The 23,582-nt window shown below is 48.0% G+C and overlaps 4 protein-coding genes across 9 annotated transcripts; 2 read left to right on the top strand and 2 right to left on the bottom strand.

Annotated features, from left to right (window-relative positions):
* Positions 1-211: 211 nt before the first annotated feature.
* Positions 212-5,583, bottom strand: HYPK (huntingtin interacting protein K). 3 transcript variants are annotated; one of them, XM_059059434.2, is made up of 5 exons: positions 5,450-5,583; positions 3,095-4,329; positions 2,719-2,774; positions 2,318-2,369; positions 2,001-2,166 (listed from the first exon to the last, which is right to left on the bottom strand). In XM_059059434.2, the coding sequence occupies exons 2-5, from the start codon at positions 3,254-3,256 to the stop codon at positions 2,071-2,073; spliced, it is 366 nt and encodes a 121-aa protein (XP_058915417.1). In that variant the 5' UTR covers positions 3,257-4,329; positions 5,450-5,583; the 3' UTR covers positions 2,001-2,070. The 3 variants fall into 3 exon arrangements, with proteins under 3 accessions (XP_066885250.1, XP_058915417.1, XP_058915418.1); XM_067029149.1 differs by lacking the exons at positions 2,001-2,166; positions 5,450-5,583 and adding an exon at positions 212-773 and having other exon boundaries at positions 3,095-3,410; XM_059059435.2 differs by lacking the exons at positions 2,001-2,166; positions 2,719-2,774; positions 5,450-5,583 and having other exon boundaries at positions 2,310-2,369; positions 3,095-3,293.
* ELL3 (elongation factor for RNA polymerase II 3) lies at positions 3,397-23,273 on the top strand. Of its 3 annotated transcripts, XM_067029140.1 has the most exons (13): positions 3,397-3,971; positions 11,951-12,071; positions 19,952-20,085; positions 20,329-20,364; positions 20,713-20,825; positions 20,952-21,153; positions 21,243-21,322; positions 21,459-21,534; positions 21,718-21,901; positions 21,985-22,027; positions 22,154-22,325; positions 22,556-22,600; positions 22,679-23,273. In XM_067029140.1, exons 3-13 carry the CDS (start codon positions 19,954-19,956, stop codon positions 22,787-22,789), a joined length of 1,194 nt encoding a protein of 397 aa, XP_066885241.1. In that variant the 5' UTR covers positions 3,397-3,971; positions 11,951-12,071; positions 19,952-19,953; the 3' UTR covers positions 22,790-23,273. The 3 variants fall into 3 exon arrangements, with proteins under 3 accessions (XP_066885241.1, XP_058915432.1, XP_066885242.1); XM_059059449.2 differs by lacking the exons at positions 3,397-3,971; positions 11,951-12,071 and having other exon boundaries at positions 19,859-20,085; XM_067029141.1 differs by lacking the exons at positions 3,397-3,971; positions 11,951-12,071; positions 19,952-20,085; positions 20,329-20,364 and adding an exon at positions 20,394-20,428.
* On the top strand, positions 3,870-8,341 carry SERINC4 (serine incorporator 4). The gene is given in 17 exon segments (XM_067030611.1): positions 3,870-3,971; positions 4,466-4,606; positions 4,813-4,991; positions 5,462-5,541; positions 5,670-5,728; positions 5,730-5,764; positions 6,022-6,177; positions 6,179-6,231; positions 6,416-6,511; positions 6,612-6,633; positions 6,635-6,736; positions 7,106-7,133; positions 7,135-7,171; positions 7,584-7,640; positions 7,779-7,932; positions 8,127-8,310; positions 8,312-8,341. Coding segments are annotated over 17 exon segments (1,515 nt in total).
* On the bottom strand, positions 9,304-11,049 carry SERF2 (small EDRK-rich factor 2). 2 transcript variants are annotated; one of them, XM_059059430.2, is made up of 3 exons: positions 10,942-11,049; positions 10,249-10,357; positions 9,304-9,660 (listed from the first exon to the last, which is right to left on the bottom strand). In XM_059059430.2, exons 1-3 carry the CDS (start codon positions 10,946-10,948, stop codon positions 9,375-9,377), a joined length of 402 nt encoding a protein of 133 aa, XP_058915413.1. In that variant the 5' UTR covers positions 10,949-11,049; the 3' UTR covers positions 9,304-9,374. The 2 variants fall into 2 exon arrangements, with proteins under 2 accessions (XP_058915413.1, XP_058915414.1); XM_059059431.2 differs by having other exon boundaries at positions 9,304-9,637; positions 10,942-11,048.
* Positions 23,274-23,582: the final 309 nt, after the last annotated feature.

The following is a 23,582-nucleotide window of genomic DNA, read 5'->3' as shown; positions in this document are numbered from 1 at the left end:
TGTTTTGCATTTTTGGGGTAAATTTTTCTAGATGAACATTACTTTTTGATCCATTTATGTGTGTGTGTGTGTGTGTGTGTGTGTGTGTGTGTGTCAAGAAATAAAAATCATACACCAAGAGGTTTTTTAGCATACCAGAAATAAAATGTGCAGTCTGACAAGTATCTACCTATTAACTAAAATAAAAGACAGCAGGGAATTGTCAGGCAAATGATGTTTCACATTTTAATCATCCCCTTTGATCTCAGAAACCACAGATGCTAGACAGGTTGTATCGTAAGTGGCACCTCGATTTATTCCATGAGCAAATGTGTATGTGGTTGTCCTTGCTGTCTAAACTGTAGCTGTATATAGAACAAAACAGGACACATGAAATGAGGAATCCATGTAGCATACTAGTATCTTGCCCAGCTTGTATATCGAGGGCACAGTGCTCTGAGTTGCAATGTAGCGACAACATGCTAGATAGATGTCAGTGGCAGAGTTAAATTTAATTTTTCCATTTAATATTTACAACATGACCACCGTGCATGTGGCAGAGCATTAGGAGTCCCAGGGGTTATAAGGGAAGACATTTAACCAGTGGGAAGACTATCTCTAAATTGCATTAAAAAATGAGATGGGGGGCTTCCCTGGTGGCGCAGTGGTTGAGAGTCCGCCTGCCGATGCAGGGGACACGGGTTCGTGCCCCGGTCCAGGAAGATCCCACATGCTGCGGAGCGGCTGGGTGCGTGAGCCATGGCCGCTGAGCCTGCACGTCCGGAGCCTGTGCTCTGCAACGGGAGAGGCCACAACAGTGAGAGGCCCGTGTACCACAAAAAAAAAAAAAAGAGAAGGGGGCTACTTCCCTGGTGGCACAGTTGTTAAGAATCCACCTGCCAATGCAGGGGACACGGATCTGAGCCCTGGTCCAGGAAGATCCCACATGCTGCAAAGCAACTTAAGCCCGTGTGCCACAACTACTGAGCCTACGCTCTAGAGCCCGTGAGCCACAGCTACTAAGCCCACATGCTGCAACTACTGAAGCCCATGCACGTAGAGCCCGTGCTCCACAAGAGAAGCCACTGCAATGAGAACCCCGTGCATTGCAAGCAAGAGTAGCCCCTGCTCCCCACAACTAGAGAAAGACCACGCACAGCAATGAAGACCCAACTCATTCAAAAGTAAATATCTCTTTTTAAAAAATGAGACGGGCAAGGTCTTTTCACAATCTTTAAATGCCCCACTAGAAGAATCACTCATAAATCCTTAAATGTCCTAGAAAATACGAGTGCAGATAATTACTGTGAGGTAATAAACACAGAGATGAATGTAAGTCACTTGTATGTGCCAGAAGGAGATACAATCTAAAAATTATCCTTGAGCCAAAATGTGAGAGCTACATTCACCTGCTCATGAATTCTTAAAACAACCTATCAGATCTATGTATCATTTTATACTTGAGGAAACAAGCTCAGCAAGGGTGAGTTGGTGATCAAAAATTTGATCAACTTTTAAAGTAAAATTGCTTTCTCTCCAGGTTAGAAAATGGAATCCAAGGTGTAAGTGTTCTGGTTCAGAAAATATTAAATCAAAATCTTTCATAAATTCTATATAAGACATAACCTTTGATAACTTCTATTGTAGTTACCATGTTCCCACCTCAGTACCTAAATTCTACTTACAGTGGCTTATGAACTGGATTGGTGACTTAAAACTATATACAGTGGCTCCTAGGCAGGTACTGGCCTTTCAGCTGTTTATAAGCTACCCTAGAGACACATGCCATGGAGTACAGTACACTTTGCTGAGACTCTTAAGTGTATCTTGAATGCTGTTGAGAACTAGTCATATGAATGAGCCTGATCTGCCACACAGCATCTGCATCTGAACATGAGGTATTCTTCTACACTGATTCTTCACATAGGTTCATTAAGGGTTATACTCCAACATGTAAATTTCCCACAATAAAATACAATATGATACACATTGCACTTGATCCAAAATGAAAAAGCTGCAACTTGGAAAAAAAAAAAAGACATCTTTAATTGAAATAAGTTAATCCAGTGGGTAGGTCTGAGAAAACACAAATCAATTGGTTAGGGCAATAAGAGCCTCTACCACGTTGCCCATGTGTTCCCTCAAGCTCCGTTCTGCTGCTGCTCGCGAGATCTCCATCTCTGTCATCTGCAGGAAAAGGATCAATGATTTTACCTAAGTCTCCTCCCCAGCATTAATGTGCCAGCAAAACATGAGGAGTCTACTTGTTTCAGGAAACAACCCAAATTAAACAAAGAAACCTCCCCCACGCATACACTAGTTAGACATCACTACTCACTATCAGCTCCAGATCTTCCTTCTTGATGGTGACTTTTGCCAGTTCCTTCTCCCTGCAAATATCCATGTACTCAGTCCTCATTCTTTACCTCCACCATAAACTCCCAGAAAGGATTTTTTCCAGCTGTGCCTTACAAATCAATGACTTGATAAACACTGTTGACTGAAAATACAAAACGACTCCCACCCTCTCACCTAACATCCCATCCCATCCCCTGGAATATTTACAGCAGGCAGCAGGTGTTGCCAGGAGGCCTTTCCTTCCACCAACAAGAGTAAAGTTGTAAATCTTAGATCTGCAGAAATGGGTGATAGAGTTGAAGAACAGTACAAGGTACAAAGGCCTAACGATGGCTTTTTTTGTCTGGGGTATGAGAGGGGCCCGTGGGTAAAACGACTTACCGCTCCTGTTTGGCTTTCTGCTCCCGGGACCGTCTATCCCCAATCACGGACATGGCCTAAGGGGAAAGATCTAGTTACTGTTCTGCTACCCACAATTCCTAATAATCTAAAATACCAGTAACAAGCGGGTGAGGTGTGTATTCACGATGACGAGCGTACCAGGAACCGGGGCCTACGTTTAATTCAACTCTGCACCTGAGACCCATTTTCCATCAAGTTCCTTTTCGCAAGCGGCGGGCTCCAATGACAGTTCAGTTTCCCTCTTGCCTCCTCCCACCATGGAGATGGAGACCCGTCCTGGAGCTGAGCTTCCAGTTTCAGCCTCCCAAGCCCCTTCTGCTCTCATCCCTCCAAACAGGCTCCCGGCCAACCTCACCGTCTCCAGATTGGAACTCTGGATCTCCTTCTCTTCTGCATAGTCAGTGACTCGCTCCAGGTCCGCCGCCCCACTGTCATGTTTCCGTGGCTTCTCTGGAGGTCGCTCCGGGCCGCTGGTCTCAGTCTCCAACTCTAGCTCCACATCCCCCTCGGTCGCCATGTCGATCCCACCGCGCCGCCCCAGAAGCCCGGCCCCGCCTCAGGAAGACTTCCTGTAACTGCCTCGCAACTTCCGCCGGGAGAGGAGGCGGGACTCGCCCTGGGCCACACCTTCTTTGGTGCTCTGGTTCTAGAAGCTTCAGCGAGGAAACCAGTACGCCTCTCAGACTTCCTTTCGGGCTTCTAGTGTTGCTTTCTGCCAGGCCGTGTCCCAGACCTAACCCGTCACCACTCCAGGCCTTCCCATCCTTCCCTCCTCTTCACCTAGGTCCAGCCCACACACCCCAAGGAATTCTGTTCAAGATGGATGACGTCTAATCCTAAACCAATTAAGAATGCTAATCTACAAACCAGATATGCAAACTGCTCCCTAATCTGGGGAGAACAGACTGAGTGGCCCAAGGACCCTGGGGAGAATGTAGTTTCACAGGGACATTTGCATTTACCACATCCTGAAGGTCGGTGTTCTTTTCCTGATGTCCCTCCCCATTCTGCCTTAAACTGGGTGACCAGCCCCGGCACAGCAGGAGTCCAATGGGCTGAGGACAAAAGAAAGCTACTACTTTCTCATCGCCTTCCATCTGGTGGACCTGGGCCTAATCCCTGGGATAAGGATGGTGGGTGCAAAGGCAGTCACAAGCCCCAGCACCTCCCTCCACCTGGCACAGCAACGCAGCGGAGTCAGCAGTGTCACAGTGAGTCTTCCCTTCTATCAGGTGAGAGGGTACTTGGGCAGAGAGCTCCCTGGAGCAAGCGCTATCTGGAAAAGTGGAAGGGAATGGTGGCTGAAGCTGGGGAGGAAAACCCATGGGAGCTGATAAAGATGATTGGCCCTCCTTTAACTTGTGAGACCCTTCTGCTTCTTTGCCTCTAAGACTACTGATCATTAAACCTCTCCTCCCATGTACCCGGTACCGGATGTTTAGATCCTGGGAAAGATTAGAGGCCAGATGTGACTTAGGCTTTTAGAAAGTTCTGCTCAAGCCTGCAGTTAAGCTCTTATGATGAAAGCTCTACTTGATGTCAGTGGAAGGCAATCCTAAATAGCTTGGAACCAGACAGTCTTGAGAATTCCTGAGTGAAAAGAGAGAAGAGAAGGGAGGGGGAAATTTTGGAATTCAGCCTCTTGGGTTAACCTCACATGTACATTAATGTAAGCCTTTCCTCAGCAAATCTCCACCTTGCTGCCCTGCATCTGCTCTACCCTCAGGTGCTCTGCTGTGGGCCTGCTCCCTGTACCTGCTGCTGCCATTCTAGGTGGCCCCCTCTCACGGAGTCTCCTTGTAGCCGCCTGTTCTACATCCTCCATGTGGGGACCTCAGCAGTCTGCTGCCTCCTGCTGTCAAGGATGGTAGTGGAAAGAGTCTGGGGCAAGGCATATGGGATAAGTGGGAGGAGGTTGGGGTGCAGCAGGACAGGATAAAAGGAGAAACCCTGAGATAAACAAGAGATTCAGGTTGGGGGAAGGGGACAAATGAGTTGGACATACCCATAAGAAGGTACTTCTCTATGCATGATGACTTGCCCAGCCATTTCTCACATGTACCTTCCCTTCAGATCCAGATGCCCTCAGGGCTGTGTGCCCATCTGTTTGGCCACTCTCACTGCCCAGTGCTCAGCGGCTCTGGGGCTGTATACTGAGTATGTGCAGGAACTGCCACCTTCCACCTGCTGCAGGCAGTGCTGTTGGTCGACCTCCACTCCCCCACCAGCCTGAGAGCACAGCTGCATAAGAGGTGTGTGTGTATTCTTTGGGTGGGGAGGGGATGAGGAGGGAAGTAGACATAAGCTGAGTAAAGGAAATTCCAAGACGGAGTAATAGCACTGTAAAAAGACAGAAAACAGGTTTAAGTCCCTGCTTCCACTATACTTGCTGTGTGACCACAAGCCACACACGTATCCTCTTTGACATTCTAGTTTCTGAAATGGAGATAACAGTGGGGTTACTGTATGCAAATCTGTTGTCAACTCTAAAACATTGTCCTGATGTTTTTATTTAGGTATCTGGAAGTCAGAATTTCAAATGGGCTGTGATGGGCCCATCTCCAGCCCCTCTCACATGGGACTGGTTCCTCCCTTCCTATACTTAGTTGTCTCTTCTCTCTCTTCCTATAGTTCTGCTTTCTCCTTTCCTTCCTCCATTGGCACTGTTCACTCTCCTTTGCCTTTTCTTCTGAGTCTGGTTTTCTCTTACCCTCTTAACCAGCTTCTGGCTCCTCAAGCTGCTGTTCCTGCTAGGTCTCTGTGCTGTTGCCTTCCGCATGCCTGATGAATATCTCTTCCCAGGTACCTTCCATCTCATCCTGATCAGAAGAAGTAAGCTAAAAGATTTTCTAAGAAAAAAAGAGGGTAGGAAGAGGACCAGGAGTAATTATATGATCAGCTACATTTTCCCACTGGTGCCTCACTTGCAGCCTGGCATTACATTGGCATCTGTAAAGGCTTCACATTCATCCTGCTGCAGTTGGTGCTTTTTTACAGCCGTTGCCCATTCCTGGAACAAGAACTGGTAAGAAGGACATAACCCTAAAGGCTTCCTGGGAAGTCTGACATTACTAGACCCAGATGGGTTGGGCAAAGGACATGACAGGTTGATGGTCTCAGAGCTTCCCACTAAGCAGTTATCAAAAAGCTCAGGAATGTGAAATGACTGTGGGCCAGGTGGGATGGGTAAGTCTCACCAGTCTTCTGGAAGAAGGGGAATAGTTGATAATGGGTAAAAAGAAGAGTTGGAGCCCCGAGCCATTACCCACCTCCCACCCCTAGACAAACAGATGCAGCCCAAGACTGCCGCTATTTCCTAGCTGTGCTGCTGACCACCCTAGGATTCTACAGCATGGCAGTCATAGCAGCTGTGCTGCTGTTCCACTACTACACACACCCAGATGGCTGCCTGCTCAACAAGATGCTGCTTAGTCTGCACCTGTTGCTGTGGTCTCCTCTCCTTCCTCTCCATCGCTCCCTGCATCTGCCTCAGTGGATACATGCCTTGCAACATTCCAGATTTGGGGGACCTTTAGTATAGCAAATTTCATTAGCCTCCCTACCTCAGTCAATTCTCTGTTTCCCCAAAGGGTGGGGGGACAGAAGTACAAGTGAGGGTAGAAGTAAAGGAAATTACTACCCTGTAGGCTAAAGCAAGTATTCCCATACTCCCCAGAGCAGCTCCACTCTGGCCTTCTACCAGCCTCTGTCAACAGCTGCTATATCATGTACCTTACATTCTCTGTGCCGTCCAGCGGTCCTCCAGAGAGTGGTAAGGATAGGACATGGATTTCCCCATGCTAAAACCTTTTTTGCTCCTGCCAAATACCTCTTTGTTCTTACCACCTTTCTCTTCTGTTGCCCCTTCTCAGTAATCCTTCAAGGACAGAATCACTCTGTGCCTGCCTGGCCTGAGTAAAATGGAACCCCAAACACCAGATACTTCTCTGGCAGTGTTGAGTGCTGGCATCATGTATGCTTGTGTGCTTTTTGCTTGGTGCATAAAGGTGTCAAGGGAAAGGTCTGAGAGAATGGCGGATGGTCAGGAGACTGGGACCACGATTTATTTAGAGCAAGATAAGAGGAAAGCTCCCCATGAACAAAAAACAACTTCTAAGAATAGCACTTGTCAGATGATCTGTATGAGATGAAGGGGGTAGGGGAAATGACGATAAATTTTAAATGTATAAAGACTCCAGGGCCCTCACATGAAAAGATTTCTAAATCTTTGGCAGAAAAGGGCTCCAGGAGCACAGTACCCTCCTGAGAGTTACTAATATGGACCAACCAGCTAGCAGTAAATGCCCTCAGGCAATCCTCCTGCTATCTGACTGGACCAGCTTGAGAACCATCTCTTCCTTCTCAGCAATGAGGCTTCCTACCTTGCTGAGGTTATTTGGGCCCTTGTGGACTGAAAAGGTTTACAGCTATGGATCCAGGTGAGGATGGAGAGCTCAATATCCCCAATACCCCTCCCCCCTCACACACAGTCACAGACACACACACATCCTATCAACCTCTACCCAGAATGCTCAGATTCTAGCTGCTATTACCTTTTATTGAGTACCCACAATGTGCTAGGCACTGTGCTAGATACTTTACATACATAATCTCATTTAATTTAATCCTCACAACAACCCTGTGAGGTAGGTATTTGCTCCATTTTACAAATGGAGAAATTGAGGCACAGAAGGTTAAACATCTTACCAAAGTTCCCAGAGCCAGTTATATACTGAAGCTAGAATTTGAACCCAGGTGTGCCTCCACTTTTTACACCACACCAATCTTTTCAAAGAAGAGGAGTTTCCTATTTTAAAGTCATTCCAAAACATGCTGCCTTTTGTTTTTACAAAAGTCCTCACTCTGTTTCTGCTGCCCTGAAACAGTGGAGCCAGAGTAAGGTGAGTGTCAAGTGAGGATCCGTAAGTGTAGATTTCTGCAGAGTGTCAAAGAGCCCTCAAGTGCCTTCACAAAAGACGGGGGAGGAGGGAAGAGATGTTTCAGCAGCACTGCTGCCAGGAGTCCTTTCCTCTCTCCAGGGCAAAGAGGTGGGGCTGCCAGGCCAGCTAACCAAGAGACCGCTCCAGCTCCTCCAGTGCAAGCCCAGCAGCTTTCCTATAGCTATTCTGCCTTCCACTTCGTCTTCTTCCTTGCATCACTCTACGTCATGGTTACCCTCACCAACTGGTTCAGGTAGGATGGAGGCGGGCCTGGGACACTCTTCTGAAAACCTAGTTGATTTAGGGAAAGAGCAATTCAAGGCCAGTCCCAAGTTCTCAGGACACACACATGGGTCTACCATATACCATACTCTTCGGTGGGGTGGTAGGACAGATCTAAATGTCATGGCCCTGCAGATTCTCTAACCAGAGACTTTGGTTCCACAGCTATGAGGTAGCGGAAATGGAAAAGACTTTCACCACGGGTAGCTGGACTACCTTCTGGGTCAAGGTTGCCTCATGCTAGGCCTGTGTACTCCTCTATCTGGGGCTGCTACTGGCACCATTCTGTTGGTCCCCAACCCAGGACCCCCAGCCTCCTCTTATCTTCAGGTGACACTGTCATAGCATCAATATTGCCAGATAACAAATATCCAGTCTAGGTACTTTTAACAAACTGGGGCTCCCTTCAAGTTGTACCCCTAGTGTTGACTCACAGGAGCTGTCCAGCCCAACAAATACCTCAAGGACATAATGGGTAGTTACCTCCCTTTAGGCTAAAGTCAGTGGTATGTCTGACTTGAAAAAAGTGGCCATACACACCCTAATGCCCTGGGCAGAGTATCTGACACGCTGGAGCTACCGTTCATCTTCACCCCAGCTCAAGAGCCTGACTTCCAAGTCAGCAGCTCAGGAACCAGCAGAAAAGTGCGGCACCAGCTCCTTCCTGGCTCTCATGGTGGAGATGGGGGCAGGGAAAGACCAACAGGGACTGAAGACTTACTTGGCTCTGCCCTTGGAGATAAAAAGGAAAATAAGGAATTCAGCCCTGGGTACAGGGATTTAAGAAGCCCAGAACCCTAGAACAAATCAGGACACAGGAAGAAAGGAGCACAGAGACTACCCTAGGTTTTAATCCTGATGTTGAGGTCAAAGGAAATGGAATGACAGAAACCACCCTCACATGAGGAATGACAGACAGAAGAGAATGTGAACACTTGAGAGCAGCTAACCATGGGAAGTCAGTGAGCAGCAGACCTGGGCCAACTTCCAAGCAGGCAAACAAACTGAGGAAGAATGAGGAAGAGGGGCATAAATTTAGGTCTTGCAGCCTTCCTTCTTAGGACCTCAACTCCATCCGTAGGATGATGTTCAGGGTCTGAGTGGGGGACAAAAAAAATCACAGAAAAGAAGTCCCTAAGGCTCTTAGAGGATTTCTCTACCACATACCCAGAATACTTGTTTGTTGCAGTACAAAAAAGAATTTTTTCCTCTGATGTTTCACTTAGTCTACATATCCACATCCTTTTAGAGACTGACGTTCTCTCCCCTCTTGGTGGGAAAGGGCAGCCATTCCTCCATCCCCATCCCCCCAAATCCCCAGTCAAACCAGGCGCTCAAGGAATTACAAAGCTACTTTTAATACTTTGGGGTGAGCCCCACAGGAATAAAAAACACTGGGAAGGGGTAACCCCCTCACCCCCAGGAGTGGCCCAGGGGGAGAGAGGCTACCTGAGGGGAAGGAAGCACAAAAGGGACTCGCTGCAGACTCAGGGCAAAGGGAATGCCATCGGTGCTGGGACCTGTGAGCACTACAGGAGAAAACGCGAGCGTGGTGGGACTGGCTCCAGGCACACAGGCGAAGGGCAAGAGGGTTGGACACGAAGCCACAAAGCTACTTGGGTTCCTCCTTCTTCTCGTTTGCCTTTTTCTGCTTCTGCTGCATGATCTCCGAGTCCCTGGGGGTAGAGATGATGGGGCACTGGGAGGTACCAGAGGGCAAAAGGGACAAGATGCAAGGGGATGAAGGGCACAGAGGATAAGATGGAAGTGGATGGGACAAAATTCAGCATGTGGCTGCTGTATTCCCACCCTAGGAGAACAAGAGGAAGAGAGCTGAGGCTCAAAAGGCAATCAGTCTCTGGCTATTGCCCGAGGGGTGAGAAGTCTGGCCACACAGGCCCAAGGCTATTCTGTGCTGAGTACCACACCCAGCAACACTAGTGAGAAGGCTGGGAGAAGGGAGGACAAATGAACAGCAAGGAGGGCCAAAAGTACTGGGCTGTCATAACCACCACTGCATCTGAAATGTGAAGCTCCCTGCCCTTGCCCTTAAGGTCAGACCCGGGGGCACTCAGAAATCAGACCGAGGGCAGCACCCGCCCCAGTCCCTTCCTATAAGGCTGTAAGCTAACAATTTAGAGGGTGAGAGAAATAAAACCCTAGAGGAAACAATGCACTCTGCCCCTCACGACTAGTCCAGACGTAAGCTCTGAGCTAACTCTCTTTCCAGGTACAGCCCTTGGTCTAAACCCAGGTCTCACCCCACCCCTCCCCTCCCTGGGGCTACCTCTGCTTGCGGGCGGCAGCAGAAAGCCCGTCATCTCGGCGCTTTCCCTTAACCGAGTCGCTCTGCTTTTTCATATTCTTCTGGCGGGCGAGCTCGCGCTGGTTACCGCCTAGAGAAAGAAGATAAAAGGTGAGACGCGAAGGCCTTTCTGCCCACATACCGACGACCCTCTCCCCTCACCGGACACTCGTAAGGTCCAACACTTCATTCCCGGGGCGCCGACACCGGCCCTTTTCGGGGCCTAGGCTGCAGATTGGGCCGAGTGGGGAGCTGCCACGAGGCAGGTCAAAGTGGGGAGTGGACGGAGGACGGTCCTGAGAAGAGTGCTTCGAATTTCGGGGCAGCATGGGGGCCCAGACGGGGTGGCGGTATGTGTACACGGTCTGGGTCTCTGTGGGGGATGGGAAGGGATCTGGAATGGGGGGCTCTGGGTCTATAACAGGGGCGCAGGGCTTCTTCCCACACCGCAGAGCGTCGGGGAGGGCCTTTGCCTGACGAGGTGGGGAGGTTCTCAAGAAGTGTCTCGGTGGGCAAAGGGTCGACTTCCGGGCTCCAAGTGTGAGGGTCGCTAAACAGCGCTTCTACAGAAAGGTCTCGTTGGGGAAGCCAAAACGAGGTCAATGCCGAGGTTCGGCAGTCATGTTTAGGATGGAAAAGAAGAAAAGGGCAAGAGGAGGGGGTCGCAGTGCTCACGGGTCATGGCGACGGCAGCAGCTCCGGCCTGCCTCCGTTGCGTCCCCTCGTTCAGTACGACGTTGCAGGCCCCGCCCCTTTCTCGAAGCGTAACGAAGTTGTCTTTTTCCTCCCCGCCCCTTCGCGCCCGGGAGCCGATTCCCATTGGAAAGGAAGAAACACGTGGGGGCCGCGAGCCACGCTGGAGCTCAGGCGGATAAGGGGCGGAGGTTCGCAGGCCGAGCGCGCTGCGTGGGGCGGGGCTTTCCGAGCAAGTCGTTAGGTCGGGAGGGGAGAAAGTAGGCCAGGTCACGTGGGCAGACTGGGGGTGGGAGGGGTGCGGGTAGCTATGTGGCGCTCCCGCGGGCTTGGGCACGTGACCTGGCAGAGTGACCTCATGCGGGTACGGTTTGGGACACAGACTCACTCAAAGGGAACGTTGGGAGAACAGAGGGCTGGGGGTTCGTGGGGGCTGAAATGGTCCAGCCGGTGCTGTTACCAAGACTCTGGGACTAAACTTGCCCCTGTTACCTAGGATCCCCCCCAACCAACCACCTGTTTAGACACTTGAGTTTGCACCACATTGTTCCCCCATCCCAAACTCCTCCAGTATAGAAATTCGCATCCACATCCCATATGTCCTAAAACTTTCGTCCTGTTCATATCCCCATAGAAGTTTCAAATATGTAGCTTGGAAGTATTGGAGCACCCCAAAATCACGGACTATGGAGTTGGATCAGGGACTAAGAGATTGGAAAATCCCCATGCTATGTCCATTTCTCCCTCTGGCATTTCCCCACTGTACTGTACTAACTCCTCCATCTCCACCAACCACATCTGGTTTGTAATTCGCAACTGAATAGGGCGGGAAGCTTAGATTTCCCACTAAAATCTCTCTCATTCCCAGTTTCACTAATCTGTGTACAAGACTCCCCACCAGTCCCGAGGAATTCACGGGATAAAGGAGAAATGCTTAGGAAATCTCACAGGAAAGGACTGGTTGTAAATTTTAACTTCTGATTCTCTCCAGCTAGTGCCCACAGCAGAACCAAGCTGAGGCTGGCACTTCAGACTGTCTTCTTTCTCAACAGAGCTGAGGGAAGACAATAAACCTCATTCAGTACCATCCTCACAACTTTTGCCATACCGAGGTATCACTTGAACTACTACTATTTATTACTTTAAAAATTTTTACCAGGGTTGTTTTTTTGTTGTTTTGGGGGTTTTTTTGGCTGTGCTGTGTGGCCCCACCAGGAATTGAACCTGGGCCTCCGCAGTGAAAACACCAAATCCTAACCACTAAACCCCCAGGGAACTCCCTGTATCAGTTTCAAATGAAGGATATAACCCAAACTTCATATTCCTTTAGTAAATTTAAAATCAGTATCGGGCTTCCCTGGTGGCACAGTGGTTGAGAGTCCGCCTGCCGATGCAGGGGACACGGGTTCGTGCCCTGGTCCGGGAAGATCCCACATGCCGCGGAGCGGTGGCCGCTGAGCCTGCGCGTCCGGAGCCTGTGCTCTGCAACGGGAGAGTCCACAACAGTGAGAGGCCCGCGTACCACAAAAAAAAAAAAAAAAAAAAAAAAATCAGTATCACCTGCCCACAAACAGAAAGTAACTATAAAAGGAAATACAATGAAAAGGAAATATATTATTAAATTCTACCAAAATAACATCAATGTCAAAGCTACTGGGGCTTCCCTGGTGGCGCAGTGGTTGAAAGTCTGCCTGCCGATGCAGGGGACACGGGTTCGAGCCCTGGTCTGGGAGGATCCCACATGCCAGGGAGCAACTGGGCCCGTGAGCCACAATTACTGAGCCTGCGCGTCTGGAGCCTGTGCTCCGCAACAAGAGAGGCCGCGATAGTGAGAGACCTGCGCACCGCGATGAAAAGTGGCCTCCGCTTGCCACAACTAGAGAAAGCCCTCACACAGAAACGAAGACCCAACACAGCCATAAATAAATAAATGTTTTAAAAAAATAACTCAGAGTTAAAAAAAAAAAAAAGCTACTGAACCTGGGGCCTGCCCTCTCTTTCTCAGAGAAAGAAATTAACAAGTGTTACAGAGGTAATAAGGCATGTCTCCCAAACTGAAGATTTTTCTTGACATCATCAGAATATTGAAAAGCATTTAATTTTTATACTTTCAGTGTTACTTACTGCTATACTATTAAAATTACTTCTTATATCACCAGTAGCATATATCCCACCCTTTGGTACATACCAAATGTAATAGATCAGCATTGGTGGCACACATAACAATGTGCAAATTCTGACTCTGCTACTTACTGGATTTGATTTTGGACAATCATTTTTTCCATGCTTCAATTCCTTTATATGAAAAATGGGAATAATATCTACCCCTTAGTGTTGTGGAAAAGATTAATATAGATAATATAAAGGACTTGGCCCATAATAGGCACTTGGTTAATGTCCTCTCCATCTCCCTTTGGCAAGTCCTAAAACCTCTTCATTCTCCAAATTCCTCTAAGTAGCCAGTCTCTGAAATGGCCCCTAATGATCCCTCCCTTCTGGTATTCACATCCTTGTGTAATCCTCTCCCACACTAAATCAGTGTTGGTCTATGTGACCAATAGAATATGGCAGAAGTGATGGTATATCACTTCTGATGCTAAAAGACATTGCAGCTTCTGCTTTCCTTTCTCACTTGGATCAGTGGCTCAGGGAGAGCCAGCTGCCATGTCAGGAGGAGAGGCCCATGTGGTGAAGAACTGTGGCCACTGGTCAACAGCTAGAGGGCAGAGAAAATACCTCCACTTTAACTTAGCAGGAGGTTGAGAGTTAGGGACCCACGGCTCTGAGAGAAGGAGGTGAGGCAGGATTTAGGGACCCCACATATAAAGTGAGAAGACCAGGAAACTGGACTTCAAGGGTGGGGACAGCATCTGCAGACCTATAGCAACAGACTGACCACAGTTCACAAAAAGAATTTGGACTATCTGGCTTTCTAGCCCCAAGGTTCCAATGGGTCCCCTTGCATATAGAGAGACTAGAGAACCAGCCCCATGGAGAAAACTGAGCTAGCCAGGGATGAGTGAAATAGTGCAGGATGAGGAAGCAAGTTCTCTTTTGGCACCTGCTACCTCTTTATCAACTCCAGCTGCTCAGGTGGGTGAGAGAGTGGAACAAGCCTGTAACCAGTCTCCTCTTATTAACTCACCCCACTCTACCCCCATGCTCAATAGTCTATTTCCAATCCTAACAGAACCTAGGCTGGTTGCCACACCTCCCTCCAGTCTAACTTTTCCAGTAATTGCCAAAGAACTCACTCACTCTTTCAACAAATATTCATTGTGTTATGCACCAACGATGTACCAACTACTGTATTAGTCATTAGGTATACAGTGATGAACAAAACATGTATATCTCCATACTTACGGGACATATAGTATAGAGAAGAAGAAACAGCTCTCTCTATATATATAATAAATATATAGATATTTCTGTGTGTGTGTATATATATATATGCAAATCAATTGTGCTAATTGCTTTGAAAGAAATGAACAGATTTTACACAAGTATGATATTCAAAAGAGTTAATGGCACACAGTATAAGCACCTACCCATCAAAATAGATGTCAGTTTAATCTGAATAAAGACTATCTGTGAACAATTTTTCTACCTCTCCTGGTAAGAAATCATACTACTGCTGGTTCTGTGAAGGGAGTATATCTGTAGACCCTAACTTTGATTAGGGAAGTGAAGCAAGTGATAGCTGAGGCAAAAGGAGGAGGATTTATCCAGGGCAAGGGGTAGGGGGAGGCGGGGGAGAACATTTTAGGAGAGGAAACGGCATGTGTGAAGGCCCTAAGGCCCTGCTCCCTCAGGCCATCCCATCAAGAGCCACAGGGTTAGTGGATAGGTAGGTAGTAGGCGAGTCACTAATGCCTAGTGAGCATGCTTTGAAACTAGGTCAGGGAGAAGGTAGGGTAGTGATATGATCTGAGTCACTACTGCTAATACCACTACTCGCTAACATTAAGTGAGTGCTTATTAAGTATACTAAGTTTACTTTTCTTATTTGGGCCTTACAATGACCTTTTGAGGTGTCATTATTCCCTTTCTACCTATTTAGAAACTTCGGCACAGGCAGGTTATATAACTTTCCCAAGGAAGCACAGGTAATAAAGGATGGGGCTGAGAGTTTAACCCAGTCACTGCTCTTCAGCAGCAAGATGTAAATTTTGAAGAGATCACTCCATGGAAGGAAAGTGGATTAGAGCAGGTAAATGGAAATGGGGAGACCAGTCAGGAGGCTATCACAGACATCCAGGATTCTAGGCCTAATTGGGTAACAGATAATTGAAATGCAGTTCAGACCAATTGGGGCAAAAAGGGGAATGTGTTGGCTTACATAACCAAACTGGGACATGGGCTGGGATGTGAATGACTAAAAGCAATGACAGGGGGATGCCTCCCCATCTCTTTGCTTTAATTTCTCAGGTCCAGATCCCTTGACATGATAGGAAATGGCCACCAATGGTCCCTGCCCTCACATATCACAGTGTGTCCAAGAGAGAGGGTCTGAGGCTCTTCCTTTAAATTCAGTTTTTAAAACCCCAGGACAGGGCTCTGACGGTTTAGGTACCTACCTTTGTGGTGAGGAGGTGGTGTGCGTCAGGATATAATGAGAGCAGCCCCCACCAGAACCATATGGTTAGTATGGGGAAGGACCAGGTTTATCAAAGAAAGGGAGTTTGTTCCCCAGAAAAGGAGGATGCTAGACAGATCAAACAAAAGATGTCTATTACATCAGGGAACAGAAGATAGCCACTTGGACCAAAATGGTGGTAGCAGAAATGGCAAAAGTGTGCAGCTTCAAAATGTATTTTGGATATTCAGTTAGAGAGGAAGATACTATTGATTTCTGGGTTCTTCATCAAATATTAAGTATACACCTATTAAGTGCCAGACACTTCTAGGCAGTGGGTATACAGTGGTGAACAAAACTGACATGGTCTCTGACCTCATGAAGTTAACACTTTAGTGGAGGAGACTTACAGTTCACAAGTAGCCAAACCAAACAGTATGAAGTTACAAATTAAGTGTTAAAAGAGAAACAAAAGTGCAAGGACAAAGAATAATGGGAGAGACCCACTTCTGTGGTGAGTTTTTTTTTTTTGGCCACGCAACACAGCTTATGGGATCTTAGTTCCCCGACCAGGGATCAAACCCAGGCCCTTGGCAGTGATAGCATGGAGTCCTAACCACTGGACCACCAGGGAATTCCCTGTGGTGACTTTTCAACTGAGGCCTGTAGGAAAAGTAGAAGAAGGCTCCAGCAGTTCAGCTGAATTCCAAACATTTGTAACATGCCTCCTTTAACAAGGAAGAGCAATACAGTTTTAGGAAATTCTTTCCCTCCCTATGTTCCAAAAGTGGTCCTGAATGGCTAAGTCAATCAAAGTAAACTCATCACTCTTAGCATTACTGGCTCAGGATTGCCTAAACCATGCATGATATTCACCTTGTGACAGTTATAGGTTTAGGAGTTAACATATGACCTAAATTGGCCTTATCAGACCAAAGGGAAGGACTTCTGTTCCATTGTGGAGACAGACAGTGCTCTCTCCCACTGACTTGAATAAGGATTCACATAACCCTTACTGCTTTTGGCTTCTATGACCTTGAAGGACAAGGCTTAAGTTGAAGCAAAGTGAGTGGCAGGAGGAAACTTGGTCCTTGATGATGATCTTGGGCCACTGAATACATCAACTATAATATTTTTTCTCTCGCTGAGCTTCCTGCTATGAGAACCACCATATGTATTTGTTTTTTGTGTAAACTGCCTTGAGTCAGATTTCTGTAACTTCTGCCAAATACATTTTAAGCAATACACAAACAATAGAAATAGCATATGCCAAGGCCCTGAGATGGGGAAAAACCTTGAATAATTAGAGAAATTACAGGGATCACATAATGAAATGATCCAGTAAGATTATCTTAAAGTGCAACCAGCCCTCTCCATGCATATTAAGCTTCTAGTCAGATTTTAGTGCCTTGCTTGTAGAGATGAGTAGATAGCTGAGGATCATCAAGCATTGGAGAAAACACTTTTAACATAAAGATAGGCCAAAACAAAACAGAAACAGAGAATAAGGTCTTAGAGGATCAGAAACAATTCCAGAAACAAAAGAAAGTGGGAAGGGGACTATAATTAGTACCCTTAGAGATGAAGAGGATATTGAACAAAAACAGGGGAGCTATAAAAAACATTCAGAGAATAATAAAGAGCTCTTGGAAATTAAAAATATTATAAAAGCAATGGAAGCTATAACTTGAAGAAATAGTCAAGAAAATTGGGCGAAAAGATAGTGATGGAGAGGAAAAAATTTAAAAATTAGGCAATCAGTTCAGGAGGTCCTACATCTGTATTATATGAGTTTCAGAATGAGAGGGGGCCCACTGAGTGCCCAACACAAAGAATAAGAAAAGATCGATGCCACAACATACTAGAACACTGGAGTCAAAGAGAAGATCCTAAAGGTTTCTGAGGTACAAAATAGGTCACATACAAAGGATGAAGAATCAGAATGACTTCAGACTTGTCAGCAGCAACACTGGAATCCAAAAGACAGTGAGTGATGTCATCAAATATCTGAAGAAAAATAACTGACAACCAAATTTTTTTTACCCAGCCAAGCTATCGATTAAGTAGAATAGAATAAAGACACACAGTCTCAAAGGACTTATCTACCATGCATCCTTTCCAGGAAGCTACTGGAGATGTACACCAAAATGAGGGGGTAAATCAAGGAAAAAAGTAGTAGAATTCAGGAAAAAAGGGCATCCAATATAGAAGATAAGGAAATCCCAAGGCTGTTTGAAGGGAGACCCCAGGATGATAACTTTGCAGCAGGCTTAGAGAAGCAACTATTTCAGAGTGGAACGGGAGAATGAAAGGGTCTGGAGGTATATATCTAAGGAAAAAAATGGAAACTTATAAAACTGATGTTTTATAGCTGATAAAATTGATAATATAACTGATTATATTTGAATATATAAGGAGGAAATTTCCACTTCTAGAGGAGCATATTAGAATTAATTGATATAAAAAAGAATTAATTGATAATAAGTACATACAGGGGCTTCCCTGGTGGCACAGTGGTTAAGAATCTGCCTGCCAATGCAGGGGACAAGGTTTCAAGCCTTGGTCCGGGAGGATCCCACATGCTGCAGAGCAACTGGGCCCATGTGCCACAACTGCTGAGCCTGCGCTCTGGAGCCCACGAGCCACAGCTGCTGAGCCTGCCTGCCGCAGCTGCTGAAGCCCGCATGCCTAGAGTCTGTGCTCCACAACGAGAAGCCAGCCACCGCAATGAGAAACCCACACACAGCAACGAAGAGTAGCCCCCCCTCCCCGCAACTAGAGAAAGCCTGTGAGCAGCAACGAAGACCCAACGCCGCCAAAAATTAATTTTTTAAAAGTCAAATTTAGGGGGGCTTCCCTGGTGATGCAGTGGTTAAGAACCTGCCTGCCAATGCAGGAGACACGGGTTCGAGCCCTGGTCTGGGAAGATCCCAGGAAGATGCCGCAGAGCAACTAAGCCCGCATGCCACAACTACTGAAGCCCGTGAGCCTAGAGCCCGTGCTCTGCAACAACGGAAGCCACCACAATAAGCATGCACACCGTAACGAAGAGTAGTCCACACTCTCCACAACTAGAGAAGGCACACGCGCACCAACGAAGACCCAACGCAGCCAAAAATAAATAAAATAAATTATTTTTAAAAAGTCAAATTTAGTGAGTTCCCTGGAGGTCCAGTGGTTAGGATTTGGTGCTCTCATTGCTGTGGCCTGGGTTCAGTCCCTGGTGGGGGAACTAAGATCTCAGAAGCCACGGGGTGTGGCCAAAAAATAAAAATCAACTTTATTGAGGTATAATTTACAGACATTAAAATAGATACATTTTAAGTGTGCAATTTGATGAGTTTTGACAAATGTATGGATAATTTGATTTAGGGTGAAGGGCATTAAGGTCATCTGGGATTATGCCCGTCCAGGGATTTAGCAGAGGTATCCTAGCTAGGAAAGAGAACACCAGGGCTCTTGGGAGACATACCCAAACAGGGACAAGTGGAGACACCAAGGGCCGACGTGAGATTGGTCCTGGGGTTTCACTGCACCAGGATCTGGACTTCCAGAATGTCTGGAAACTTCATGGCACCTCTTGGTCCTCCTGAGGGAGTGAGCCTGCTCCCTTTCACACCAGTGTCCACCAATCTCACGTGTATAGGCCAGGAAGGGAGACCTGGGACTGAGTTCTCCCTCTCCTCTGGCCTGCAACTTTCCTGCCACCAACCACGGCCCCCATCTCTGCCCATCGATGAGGGGCACTCCGGCTTGCGACAGCCAAGCTTCACTGCTGCCAAAAATGGGGCCTGATTTTCTCTCTCTCCATTCATAGAAACCGGCTTCGGGTTCGCCGCAGTACGTCGGGGAGGGAAAAGCAAAAGCACTAGGCCAGGTGTTGGCGTCGGGAAACCCCCTTCGGATCCGCCAGCCTCCGGTCCCTTGGGGCTCTTGGCGTGATGGGCTGGGCCCGCCCAGCAACCAGTCGCTGTTGCTGTCTCCGTCTCCCGCCCCTCTGCGTCTAAAACTCTCGGAGGGTTGCAGGTTCAGCTTCACTTAGAGAGCGAAACTCTTTAAGTGTTCAGGTTAGGTGGAAAAACTGAGGCAGGACTGGGGACTCTGGTGAGAGGTCTAAAGCTGGCTGCAGACTTTCTCCCCGGAACTGGGAGAGTACCTTCCGAAAGCCCAAAAAGCGCATGCCAATCCAAGAAGAAACCGCTGGGGTCGGTGCTAACGTCTAGGGGAGAGCGAAGCGCCGCCCAAGCGAGCGGGAAATCCCAGAGGTGGGGCTGGCTGTGGGTGGGGCCTGGGGTGGGGTCCCGGCGGGGGGCGGGGCCTACCTGGGCTACCGGGTGTGCCAGCCTAGCCCTGCACAGCGGAGGTGGTAGTGGCCCTGGTCTGTGGCTCCTGTCCTATTTGCTCTGAACCTCGCAGCCATGGAGGGACCCCAGGAGCTTCTGAGTGGGAAGCTCCGGCTCTGGTTCACCCCCGCTGCCCGGACCAGCCTCCTGCTGCTCCGGCTCAACAACGCGGCGCTGCGGGCGCTGCACGAGTGTCAGCGGCAACAGGTACGGCCCGCCCGGGCCCCATCCTCTCCATCCCCTACTCCTCGGGAAGTCGGGCCTCAGCCGGCGACCCTGCCGAAGGGGCCTGGGGATGGGAAGCAGCATCCTCAGTCTCCGGCCTCCCCACCTCTCCAAGTGAAGCCTGCGAGGCAGGTCCCCTCACCCTACTCCCACCCCGGGCACCCGACGCCGGATCCGGGACGCTACTTCACCTGCTCTTAACTCAAGTCTGTGCTCTCCCCCCAGGTTCGGCCAGTGATTGCTTTCCAAGGCAACCGAGGGGTAAGCGCGGGCCTGGGGTCTGTAGAGGTGGAGTGCAGGGAGAACAAACATGGGTTCCAGGAAGGTACCGTCAGGGCGGGAGGCTGAGGGCAGTCAAGGTCTGAGGAAGTTTCGAGAACTGAACCCCAAATGGAGCGAGGGGCTGCTGGGTTGTTGTCCCAAGGGGCTGCGGTTGAAGAGACTGTGCCGTTTTAGCCTCCTGAGGAACTCAGGCCCAGCTGCACCTGGTGTGCTAATGAGCCCCGTGGGACCCATCTTCATGCTTAGGCTGGCTCAGGGAGGAGTGGCATTGAATAGTAGGAGGAGGAACTGACTTTCATAGAGCTTACAGTCTCCTTTCACCCACAGTATTTGAGGCTCCCAGGTCCTGGCTGGTCCTGCCTCTTTTCCTTCATAGTGTCTCAATGTGGCCAGGAGGGCCCTGGTGGTGGCTTGGAACTTGTGTGCCAACGTTTAGGCAGGTAAGGGGAATAGGTAGCAGGTAAAGAGTTTGTGCAAAGTCTGGGAAGGGGATATCCAGAGGTGCTTCAAAGATCTCCACCTTCCTGTTTTTTGTTTGTTTTTTGTTTTAAACCACCTCTTTCCAGATCTGGGCCTAACCGGCTCCACTGCCTGGGTCCACTCAGGGAGCGCCTCACTATTTGGGCAGCCTTGGATTCTATCCCAGCCCCATCTTCAGTTCAGAGACACAACCTGACTGAAGATGCCAGAGATCACGAGAGCTGGCAGAACATGGGAGACTATTCTGCAGGAGACACAATTTCACAGCCACAGATGGCACTAGAAGAGGTAAGGCCAGAAACTACAGGGAGTTGGGATAAGGTGGGGCAAAGCCTGAAGCCTAGGGAGCCAAGTGCCCCTGCCACTTTCCCTGCCAGGTGCCAGATCCACTGGCAAGCAGCCAAGGACAGTCACTCCCAGGATCCTTGAGGGAACACATGGCACAGTGGGAAGTGAGGTATTTGGGGACAGGGTGGGACTAATCTGGAAAGCCCTGGTATTGTCATCTCTAATCTCCACCCTAAATGCTGTAAAAAGGGAATCTAGCCCTACCTTTGGCTTCATCTCTCCCATTCCCTCTTCAAATATCCTAGGAACCAGACCCATCTTCCAAACAGAGAGCCTGATCAGGTACTGCCTTCTTCTGCTAGCCAGAAACACATGGACAAGGTAAGTTGTAATAGCAAGGGTTTTTCAAAGAGAGTTGTGTCCAATGAGGCTAAAATTTAAAAACTGGGACCTTATCATTTTCATGCTCCCAGAGCTCATTATATGGAAGTAATTTTTAAGAGAAGGACAGAATAGGAGGCTTCTGGCTTACTGTTCATGTGACCGAGATATTTTCTCCAACAGAAACGTCCAGCACCTGCAGCTACTGTAAAACGAAAAGAAAAGAGGCTCAGATCTCTGTCTCTAGCTCCAAGTCCCCTACAAGGGCTGCCTAGTCAGGAGCTACAGGAGGGAGAAGATTGGGAGCAAGAAGATAAAGATGAAGACATTAGCTCCAGGCTGGTGCACAGTCCCTCAGTTCAAGCTGGTGAGTTAATGGGAGGAGGGTGAAACTGCCATAGTGGGGGAAAAAAAGCCTATCATCACCTTCATGTCTTGCTTCCTTACTAGACTCTGAATCCCCAAGCCCTGAAGATGTACCAGATTACCTCCTGTGAGTCCCCTGCCATTTCCAATTTTATCAAGCCTTGTGTATATGAGATATTACGGTAAACCTCCTGGGGGCTGGAAGCTTTGGGGGGCAATGATATTGAAGCTGACAATACTCTGCTCCTGGCAGGCAATACAGGGCCATCCACAGCGCAGAACAGCACCATGCTTACAAGCAGGACTTTGAGACAGATTATGCTGAATACCGCACCCTGCATGCCCGTGTTGGGGCTGCAAGCCAAAGGTTCAGAGAGCTGGGAGCAGAGATGAAGAGCGCTCAACGAGGAACTCCAGAACACAAGGTAAGGGCTGGATGGGCCCAGGCTGGCCCCTGAGCTCTACTGGCCGTAAACCCCTGGCTAACTGCCCATAATCCTGTTTGTTCAATGACCAACGTGACAAGCAAGGCAGTTTTGAAGGAAAAATTAGTCTGTATAATTTGGTAGAATGAGAAGGGAAGTTCCTTCACTCCCTAAGAGAACTGGAGCTTTTTTCTTAAGTTTAAACTTGGTACTAACATTTTCTGTTTCAGATTCTGGAAGAAAAGATAGTCCAGGAATATAAAAAGTTCAGGAAGGTAAGACCAGGCCTGGGAATGGTAGCAAAAAGGCAGAATTGACTTCTTTTTTTTGACATGGATGCTTTTTCTCTGCAGCGGTACCCAGGTTACAGGGAAGAAAAGCGCCGCTGTGAGTACCTGCATCAGAAATTGTCCCACATTAAAGGTCTCATCCTGGAGTTTGAGGAAAAGAACAGGGGCAGCTAAAGATGACAGAGGGCTCTAACTCTGCCCAGTGTGCTATGAAGGAACAAAGCAGCTATTAACTAGAGTACAATTGTCTGCTCTTATTGCTGAGTCCATGGTGGGAAGTAGGAGAGCTGCTCTAGGTTCTTAAGGTTTGGTTTTCATATTGCCATATTTAAATTTTTAGGGCATGGGCACAGTGCCAAGACTCCTCAGCTGTGCCCAGGCGACTAGGAAAAGTAGCAGAGACTTGGCTTCTCCACCTTTAGTTCAGGAAAGTTATTTTTAAATCCTGAGAAATGATACCATTTCCAGGACAAGATACCTTGAGAACATCAGAATTTACTTGGTAGCCTCCCTGAAGAAACAATGAAAACTTTTCGTAACAGAACTAAAGGAACTTGTAATACAATTGGACATAATGGGAAAAGGCTTGGGTATTACCCATGTACTGAAAGTGAATTCTTTTACAAACATGGCTAAAAAATTAAAACATTGCTTCTGTGTCAAGTTTGTTTTCCTTGAATCCTCTTACCCTTGGCTGTGTATATGAACCAGTTCTGGGGCTCCCTAAAAAATCAGATCCCCAGATCCCAGCCCAGGTCTTATGAATTAGAATCTCCAAGATTATGGTTAGGCATCTTTACTTTTTCAAAGTACTATGGATGATCTTGATATATATTTTGCTAGGAGGCTCTGTCAAATCTTGTAATTCAGTGGTCCCCAACCTTTTCAGCACCAGGGACCGGTTTCATGGAAGAAAATTTTTCCACAGACTGGGGCGGGGGGGGTGGCGGTGGCGGTGGCAGTGGTT

Source organism: Kogia breviceps, chromosome 3 (assembly GCF_026419965.1).
Source record: "Kogia breviceps isolate mKogBre1 chromosome 3, mKogBre1 haplotype 1, whole genome shotgun sequence".
Classification (NCBI taxonomy): domain Eukaryota; kingdom Metazoa; phylum Chordata; class Mammalia; order Artiodactyla; family Physeteridae; genus Kogia; species Kogia breviceps.
This window is presented reverse-complemented; position numbering and strand designations above follow the sequence as displayed.